The sequence below is a fragment of the Solanum dulcamara genome, chromosome 8 (assembly GCF_947179165.1).
Source record: "Solanum dulcamara chromosome 8, daSolDulc1.2, whole genome shotgun sequence".
In the NCBI taxonomy this organism is placed as follows: Eukaryota; Viridiplantae; Streptophyta; class Magnoliopsida; order Solanales; family Solanaceae; genus Solanum; species Solanum dulcamara.
The window spans coordinates 8175618-8186485 of NC_077244.1; the positions used below are offsets into that span (position 1 = coordinate 8175618).

General features: G+C 32.7%; 1 protein-coding gene across 1 annotated transcript; it reads right to left on the reverse strand.

Annotated features, from left to right (window-relative positions):
- Window positions 1-428: 428 nt before the first annotated feature.
- On the reverse strand, window positions 429-871 carry LOC129901359 (30S ribosomal protein S7, chloroplastic). The gene has a single exon (XM_055976511.1). It carries the CDS (start codon window positions 840-842, stop codon window positions 444-446), a length of 399 nt encoding a protein of 132 aa, XP_055832486.1. The 5' UTR covers window positions 843-871; the 3' UTR covers window positions 429-443.
- Between the last annotated feature and the right edge of the window lie 9997 nt (window positions 872-10868).

Consider the following 10868-nt stretch of genomic DNA (forward strand, 5'->3'; position numbering starts at 1 on the left):
AATAAAAAAACTGATTTTAAAAAATAGATAAAAAATAGATTTAATCTCAAGGGCATATTTGGCCCAAAGTATAACGGTAGGGGTATAATTGACCTAAAGTAGAACGAAGGGCATAAATAAACTATTTTTCAAAGTTCAGAGGTAATTTTGACCCTTTTCCGTTTAATAAAAATATTCACATTTAACAGAAAATCATTCAAACTTCCTTGGAAAAATAATCAACAGAGACTCCTTTACAACCATAGATCTGTCGCTTCATCGTCGTCGATTGTCACTCTGTCCAAAAAATCAACTTCGTCGCCAATCGTTACTCAAAGTAGGATAAGTCTTTTTTTTTAAAAAGATTTTTTAATTTATGAATAAAAACATTGTTGAAATAGAATTTTGAATTATTATTTTTTGGTAAATGAACAAGAACTCATTATATAATTGAGAAAATTGAATCAGGCACTCCCTTTGGCAGCATCCACTAATTCGGAACTTAATTTGAAAGCCATATTTTGACCTGGACGTTTTCGGGATGCCGCTAATAACCAACGAATGGCAAGTGCTTTTCCTTGTGTGGATCCTATTTCAATGGGAACTTGATGAGTTGATCCATCTACACGTCGTGCTTTTACTGTTATATCGGGAGTTACTCCACGTATTGCTTGACGTAAAACGGATAGTGGATTTGTTTCTGTCTTTTGTTGAATCTTTTTCACGGCTCGATAGATAATTTGATAAGCCAATGATTTTTTTCCGTGTTTCAGAATACGGTTAACCAACATGTTAACTAATCGATTACGATAAATTGGATTGGATTTTGCTGTTTTTTTTTCTGCAGTACCTCGACGTGACATGAGCGTGAAAGGGGTTCAAGAATCGGGGTTAATAGGTTTGTTTTTTCTTGTTTATGAAAGAAAATCGAGAAACACAAAAAATTCTAATTTCTGAAAATCTTAAGAATATGTGAATATTTGTTGTTGTCTAGTGAAAACTTATATTTTGTTCTTCTTTTTGTTAGCATTGTTGATTCAAATAGTGTAGTTTAAAAAATATATTTTTTTTGTTGAAAATTCTGCAAATTCACAGTACACATATTCATTAAAACGGTAGTATCCTCTGTTTCAATAAATGACTCATATGTTGGTAGAAATATAGCCAATTATGTTGTATTGATTTATTTTCAACATATAACTCATCTGTTAAAAGAAGGGTCATTTGTTGATACAGATGACTCATAGGTTGGTAAAAATTCCAATAGAATAGTCATCTATTGCAACAGGTAACCCATGTGACACAACAATGGAAGGGTCATCTATTGTAACTAGTGACCCATATGTTGCAACAGTAAGATCCTTGTTGCAAAAGAAGCTTCATCTGTGGCAACAGATGGATCAAATGTTGCAACAGATGACCCAATTTTTAGAAAAATTTTGAATTTTTTTGTATTTGATAAATAAACTAAGTCCATATTTTTTTTATCAACTGTAACCTCTTTTTTTTTATCTTGTAGATAAAATGTCATGAGAAACAATGGATGCTCAATCTTTTATTGCTTCCTCTTCTAACAAATGTTTTTCCTATTGATGCAAAGAAAGTTAGCATAAACATGATGATTTTATTAAGCATGTTAATGAATTGACAAATACTATTAAGAAATTGACAGCTATTATGAGTGTCATTTCATCAAAGAAGATTGCACAACCTTTGAAGAAGTTTACGAGGTTGAAAAGTCAATTTCTAGCTCACTATTCAAAAAAAAAACCAATATCAACTCATGCTGCTCCACTATATGTTCTACCTTTGATAGATTTTGGCTCAATCTCAAAAGCCAAGGAGAAATTCATTTCTGATATGCGGCAAAAATATCCATTTGAAGGTTATAACATTTCCAGTGAAGGTCCAACTCAACTAATATCATTATTTTTTAAATGGATACGCGGAGGTCTTTACAAGAAACATGCGCAAAAACTAAGTCAGTTAACTATTATTTATGTTCCTGCATTCTACTAATTTATTATAGTTAATATTTATACAATTATAGGAAAGACAAGGATGAGCACTATACAGTTAGATGCTCGAGTCTTAGATTTGAAGGACTAGATTTTGTCGTTACATTTCCGAAGAAGAAGAACTGATCTACCTAATGTCCCAATCCAACAAGTGTTGGAATGACGAGGTATAACTATGCCCACTTATTTTTTTATTAACACATGCTGATATATACATGCAAATAACTTATACATAAGTCGTTGTTGATGCATGTGTGCAACATATGGATGTCATTTTTTACTATCTGCAGAAGAAGTCAAAGTAATAGAGTAATTCACAATATCGATACACAACTACTAATTAATTTTTCAAAACATACATTAACAAGGTCAATCTTGTTACTAATTATCAGGAGAGAGTTGTTAATATTATCAAAGGGTTTAGTATAGCCATTGGACTGTCTTGACACTTTACAGATGAGGTGTATGTCCCGATAAATTGAAGAAACGGTGCATAAAGGTGCATGATTCGATTTTCTCATTGAGGAGAAATAGAAGATTGTCTAGTGAAATTCAAAAGTTGGCTACAATATTGCCAATATACCTTCAACATAGTGACTTTGTTTAGCAAAAAAACCAAACTGACTAGTTAGCGGTTGAATTTTACAAGGACAAGAACAAATTTCACACATTTGAAGTCAACTAAGTCGATGACATTGTCTAGCAAGCAAGTGATAGTCTGTACATATCACTTTTTTTACCATTTACAAATATGAGGTTATAGATTATACACTATGCAAAAATTGTGGACTTTTTATTGTTGCGTTGGCTAAGTTTCTAAGTGATGGACTACAATTATCATCTTTTGGGATTGTTACTGAATTCATTTGCATGAGATATGCTTCGCTTTTTAAAGAATTATGGAGTTATAAAGGCTCAGAATGACAATGTTAGTGACAATTAAGACCCACAAAAACTGCGTAGACCTAAACCCAACTTCATACCTCCAAATGAAAATGGTATGGTTCCCATTGAATAGATGTAGATCTGTTGGTTATAGTGAAGTGTAACTTTGAAGTTAACTTTTTGTTGATAAGTTATAAAAAATAATAGGTGAACTGCTCTTTATTGGTGATAGTGACTGCTTATATATTAATGTATTATTTAATTTGACAATATTATTATTCTAAACCAAATGAAATAGTTATGGTTATTATTGTATTTTTTTAATATAAATCACAACAAAATGAAATATATTGGAACAGATCTCAATGTTATTGACAATTATGTGGAATCCGCTTCAACAAATATTTGCCTATTTCAACATATTTGGTATAATATATGTCATCTGTTTTTATTTATGTTGTAATATATGACTCATCTGTTCCAATATGAGTGATATGTTGCAATAGATAACTCATTTGTTGCAATATTTGAGTCATTAACATATGAGTCATTTGTTCCAACTTACGTTGCAACATATGAGTCATTTGTTCCAGCTTACGTTGCAACATATGAGTCATATGTTCCAACTTACGTTGCAACATATGAGTCATATGTTCCAACTTATGTTGCAATATGTGACTCATTTATTTTAATATGGGTGGTATGTTGTAACAGACGATCCATATGTTATAACATATGAGTTATCTGTTCCAACTTAAATCGCAAATATGAGTCATTTGTTTCAACTTATGTCGCAACATAAGACTCGTCTATTTCAATATGGTGATATGTTACAACAGACGACTCATATGTTTTTGTTCCAACTTATGTTACAACATATGACTTATCTATTCTAATATAGGCGATATATTGAACAGATGACTCATATGTTTCTGTTCCAACTTATATTGCAATATATGACTCATTTGTTTCAATGTGGCGACATGTTGCAACATATGACTCATCTGTTTCAATATAGTGATATATTGCAACAGATCACTCATCTGTTGCAACATACAAATCATGTGTTCAAACTTATGTTGCAACATATGAGTCATTTGTTCCAACATATGTTGTAACATATGACTCATTTATTTTAATATAAGTCATATGTTGTAACATATGACTAATATGTTAGAATGCTTGAATCATTCATTCTAACTTATGTTGCAACATATGACTCATCTGTTCCAATATGAATGATAAGTTGCAACAGATAACTCATATGTTTCAACATGTGAGCCATCTGTTTCAACTTATATTGCAACATATGACTCATCTATTCCAACATGGGTGATATGTTGCAACATATGAGTCATTTGTTCGTACTTATGTCACATCATATGACTCATCTGCTCCAATATGAGTGATATGTTGCAACAGAAGTGTTAATTGTTCATCTGTTGCCACAGATTACACTTCTATTGAAAAAATATAACAAAACTTCATAAATCAGAATAGAATAGTAGACAAATTAAAAATAACTAATAAAGATAAAATATTGTTATTAATTAACAATGTGATAACTTAAGACATCAAGACTCTAAGCTCTTACATACTATCCCAGAAGTCCAAACCCATTACATTCTTGAAACAGTATTATCATTCAATATAATCCTGTTAGATTCCATAGAATTGTCGGTTATCAAATGCTAAATAAATGCAAGTGTGTATGACCCGCACGAGACACCAGTCTCATGTTTTCAAAGGTTCGATATTCAATTTTTAAAATGTCATCGTTCGTTGAGCAATTTTGCTGGCAAATATTTTATTATTCTAATTTGTCTCAACAAAATTGGGAACAAATCCAACATAGGCTCTGCGAATGTCAAAAATTGTCAATTTTCAAAACTAATATGTTGCAGTAATAAAAACTCATGACTCTCTCGTTCAAGATGATCTCAAGAGTCACAAAATATTTTTTCTCTAAGTTCATGACTGTCTGAATTCTCTTTGCCCCCATCCAATCCATGGCACCAGAATATGGTCTTTCCCTCGAACGTACTAAATGACATTCTCGTCTCATTTAAACTTAGCAAGTAATTACTATAAAGTTCTACCACTAGGTGTTGTAGCTTTTTAACTCATTTGTAAATATCTTTGAAGGTATTATAAAAGTTGAGATCTGTGATTCAATCCCCTAGATAATAGTGCTCATTGAATTTGATATGTCTCTCCCGCATAAGGCGAAGAACTTCATCAACATACTGGAATAACAATTGATTTTAGTTAGCAATGATTGAAAAGATAAAATAAATAACAGATGAGTAATCTGCTACAACATATGAGTTATATATTGCAACTTATTAGAGAAAACTGACTTAATCCTCCCACAAGACTTTCATATTAGTCTTGTTCTTGAAATTGTCTCCATCAAGATAATACATCAAAATCTGGCCAAAATCTCATTCGCTCAAAATTTGCCTATCAGGAACACCTCCGCGTCGTGGACTTGGGTGATGGTTTTTGTTCGAATTTAGTTTTTAAGAAAGCGCATTTTAGACTTTTCTCTAATGTTTCGTTAATGAACTTAGACATTTTTATGACCTAATTCAACTCTATAAATTAACCTAAACCTCTAATTCTATCCATTCTTTTACAATTCACATACTCTAATATTTCTCTCTTTACAAAGGACTTTCAAGGACTCCATTGAAGACTTCAAGTAAATTCACTCAAGCTCTCCATCAAAACTCTCAATTTATTCCCAATTATTTGGTTTGCTCACTTAAGGTATGTGGGTACTGATTCATGGATCCTTTCATCCATGAAATCTAATCAATTTCTCAAGTTTTCTATCAAATTAAAGTATGGTATTTTATGAGTTTTATGATCTCTATTCCAATTGCATGAATTATTATTGAAATTATGATTATGAGTCTATTTTGATATAAATTGATGGTTATTGCATTGAATTGAAGTGTTTTTCTCTGAGTTCTTCTATATTAATCTTTAGGGTTCATAATGTAAAATTATGGGTATTTTCAATTATAATTTCTAGTGATATTATCTTTATGAATTATATATGGGCTGATAGAAAGTATATGATCATGCATGTTTTTAAGTCAATTTCATGGTTTTCAAATCAATTGATCACGCATTCAAGTTTTACCCTAATTTCCAAGTATGAATTACGTCTATGTACGTATGATTTTTAATGTGGAAGGACAATACCCGCATTGCACTTATGTTATGAAAATGAGCTACTCTATGATTTCAAACCTATGATCACGATTATGATATATGTCATTATGATTTCTATGCTATGTATGTATTCCGTGGGATTTGACTTAGCATTGAATGTGGACTTAAGGTGGGGGCTCAAAATATGGTATTCTTATATAAAGTCTCTTGTCGCATAACTACATGCCACCATAGGATTTTCCTTTTTGGTCTGTCTAGTGGATCCACATATAGCATACGTATGACCCGCCTAGCAGGATATAGTCTACCTTGGCAAGTAGATTCCCCTTTCCTCCGATGTAGGGGTAACATTGAGATTCCAAAGGAGAACGCTCCTTTAACCTTCAACTTTGAACCAAGCATCTATACGTGAGGTCTTATTCCTTCTCATTTCTAAGCTTATAACTATAACACAATTCCGCATGCTTTGACTTCTTCAACATACAAGGCTCTTGTTACCGTTGCTAATTCAATTACCAATCCTATCTTTTGATCAAAAATCCATGACATTCTACATCATCGTCTAAACCAAAAATTCAAGTGAAACACTTCATTAGGCCTTTCAACAATCATAAGTAATAACCTCAACATCACAAACCATGCACCAGTCCTAAATCATTTCTTACCTTATCAATCCATACCTTGACAAAACCTACTGCCATGAGTGTTTACCAATCTTCTTATCCACCGACATCAATCCTTAGCTTGAAGGTCTTAGAAAACTACATACCTTAGCATATCATCAATCACTTTCCTAGTGATCTCCCCATATCTTCGATTAGAACAACCAAGCCATACTAGTTATCGAATTCAAAACCATTACAGGACTCTTCACAATGCTTGAGACGAATGTCTGTAGACTCTTTTCTCGAAGCATTTTCAACAGTTTTAACTCGACTTATGAACACATGACACCATTCACACAACCATAGTAAGAATGATGAAGCCACATGTTCTTTTGAACCTAATTCCTCAACTCCCTGAAGATAAATCCTTGGACTTTGCAACCAGAGTACATACCTTGTTCTCACCTCCTTTCAAAGACCAAACTACACCCCATTAATTTGTTTTTATTATAAGTTAAAATCCTTTCAATTCTATCGAGCGATCCTTTTAATTGAAAATCCTTACCATATAGTTGCATCCTAATATTAATCCATCCTAACTCTTATTACCATACTCAGTAGTCCTTGCCATCATCCCAAAGTCAATCTTATCATCGATATGATACCACAAATCTAGTCATACAGTCAAACCCTGTGAATTAACCAAATTTCCACGCGTACTTTCTTGCTAGCACTCTCAATTGCCTTCACACAAGTATACTTGTTGGAACTTTCCTTACCTATAAACCTAGCATCTCAATGTCAGTCCATTCCTTTTGGCTTATAATGAAGTCGCCAGTCCTCAATTAGATCCTTGAAATACACTTCAAACTTAAACACATTAATACAATATCAAGACCCACCACTATAATATTACTTATAAATAATGCCTGACTCAAGTGTCAATAATAACAACCAGTTGGTTTCTCAAATTTGAATGTAACATCAAATCTCATTACATTAGTAGGTGGGATAACTAATAACTCCTTAGTAGCTAGTATTCACACTTGATAACAAATGTATCCACCATTAAAATTTATCATATCCATCAAAATAATCGTACTCAGAGAGCCCATACCTTTCTATCCATTGAGTAACCGCAATACATTACCAAAGTAGTTTTGTCTCCAACTAAAAGCGATATGCATCCTTTCATAAGTCAGGTTCACAACAGAAATAACACAACTCATAACCATAACCAAGTAAACCCAGGTACCGCCATAGTAGTCGTATTATGACCCTTCTTGATATATTCCTACTCTATGAAATCACAATAGAAATTTTGATCTAGGTTGGCGCAACATCATCCTCATCATATATTAAGAACCCTATTTTTTATGATGAACTTCATTAATTGTATTCTGCATAGTTACAATGCTCATTACATAGTCATTCCTTTAATTACACTATTTCCAATCGTCAAAAAACTTCCGCTATTGTATAAGCCACACAAGTACTATTATCGTTGCTGAATAGCTAACCAAAACGGATAAGACGTTCATGAGGTCTCTAAACAATTGTTCATCTTTCTATACCATATTCTCAAAATACATCACTGAACCACAACCTTACTTACTCTTTTCTAATCGCAGAGCATTTCAAGTATGACCACACATCATTTTCATAAGTTTATCACTTCTTCCTCAATACTAGATCTAACACCAAAACCATATGATGAAATCTTAATTGCATGTACACAGAACCAAGCATGAGTCATCACTATAAGTAAGAGAATGAGGTGAACCGATAGGAATTATATCGGATTAAGGACGCACGATAGAGAATCAAGAAGTGAAGATTTTCCTAAAAGTCACCATAGCCTCTCAAAGATAAGTAACAACGTCTTCGCACCAATTTTTGAGACTCTATCAGACTTGGCTTGTACATATGTGAGACCTATGGACCTGGGCTTTGATACCATTTTTTCACGACCTAAACACGGGTGTGATAACACTTGCATTATCCCACTAAGACAAGTGAGCGTAAAACTCATCGAAAATAGAAAATAAGGAAGTAGAAAGAATAAAAGACTAATATAACTTCAATAATACAGATAACATAACATAACTCAATATAACCCCAAAACCTGGTTGTCACGTTACAAGCCCCTAAGTATTACATTAGAATCAAAGAAAAAAAAGTCTCAACATTTTAAATTATAAAATAGAATAAGAACATAGTAAAAGAGAAAGAGGTGTACGCCGAGATGACAAGTAGCTACCTCACAAACTCTCCAATAGTTGTCTCAGACATAAAAGAGAAGAAGGAAGGGTAAGTACCAACCTACAACGGTACTCAACAAGCAAATAAATAACTCTAGGTAAAGACATATCGAACATGAGTACTTCATCACATGCCATCCGAACATCCTCAAACTACAACCTGCATAGAAGTCAGTCCAATCTAATAGTTCTCACTCTATAACGACAATACACAAATAGGACATCACAACTTGCACTTTAACACGCATATATAAATATATAAGCATTATTACAGTTTCTCCTCGAACAACAATCAATATCGACATCATAAATCATGAATATCAAAATACACAGATAAGTGCAATGTAATATAGTGTCATGCCATATAGTTTGATGAATATTTTTCCTAATGATACATATCTGCTGAATCATCAGTTCGGGTCCCATGAGTGATATATAAGTCTGTGCACCTACCACGATACATGTCACGATCCATGTCTCATCTCAATTTGTATCAACCATGACGTGTGGCACGTCCCTTTTTTCCTCTTAAAATAATTAACCACAACGCATGGCACATTCCCTTTTTCCTCTCAAAAGAATCAACCACGACACATAACACATCCCTATTTCCTCTCAGTCTTACAAATCATCATACAACATTTGTACAATATAAATACAAGTAGATATGTGCAAATACTCAATGAGAGGAATACAAATTTCACATTCACAACCCAGTACAAATAATCTCATCAAAACATCATGAATAAGTTGATGCAATCATTAGAACCATTCAAGGCAATATTATATAACAAAACCAACAAGTTCCTTCTTTTATTCCACTTTTACCATCATTAAAGTTTATTTAATAATTATGAAAGCATGATATATGAAACCCTTCACCAATCCCCATTACTCCCAAGCATACAATGACATACAAGGTTCTCAATACACTCAACAAAGAGTTAAGAAGTCCATTTACCTCAAACGAAAATCAAACAATCACTATGTCACTTAGGTCTTTCCTTCTCGATGGGTCTCCAACTCAACATGATCTATTTAAATATGGAATCATAATGAGAATACAAGAACAACAACACCTATATTGTTAATTTTGAAGACCGGTTTCAAAAAGACCTAAACATGTATTCTCGAAAAATTTGGAATAAATCTTAAAATTTACATAAAATTACGTTATCCAAAGGGTTTGGAACTCACCGGTGAAAACCAATTCGAAAAAGGGTTAAAAACGAGTTCACAATTCTAAATTTACTAAAATCTAAGTTCTTGAAAAAATCTACTATTTTTGGAATTGAAATATTAATTTTTGATGTTAAAATCGATAGATAGACATTGGATAATGAAGATTTAATGTTAAAAAGGCTTACCCAACACCGCAGTCTTGAAATAACTCTTTTAAATCGCGTAAGGGTGAGTTCTCAAGGTCAACAATGGAGAAATAAGGAAAATTTTACGTTTTCAGACTTAAGTAGTGGCCTATAATGACCCTGAAAGTCATTTTTGATATTTTTGATAAAATTACCATTTTACCCCTTTCACTAGCTTCCTTGAGTCACTTTTGGTTGGGTCTAAAAGTTGGTTTTTGGAAATATTATGAAAAATTGAGGTTTTGCTAGAGAAATGACTTTTAAAGGCTTAAGTTGTTAATTTTTGAGTTTCAGAATCATTTAAAGTTTTGAGTCTCGAAATTAAATGTCGTCTATTCCAACCGTTTTAGAATATGGAAATTGATTTGGGAGAGTCATCTTAACCAGATTTTGAGTTGAAACGTGGATTTTAAGCTCGGAGTTGGAAATTTAGTTAAAGTTAGATCCAAGTTTGACTTTGGTCAACATTTGGGGTTTGGGTGCTCAAATTGGATTCTGATGTTCCAATGATTTTAGGAGGTGATTCTAATGCTAGAAATGGCTTTCTTGTAAATTTTAGAGGTCGCGAGT

What these genes read in the sequence shown, in the direction of transcription:
- LOC129901359 (XM_055976511.1), bottom strand. Translation starts at nt 842, where the DNA reads ATGTCACGTCGAGGTACTGCAGAAAAAAAAACAGCAAAATCCAATCCA.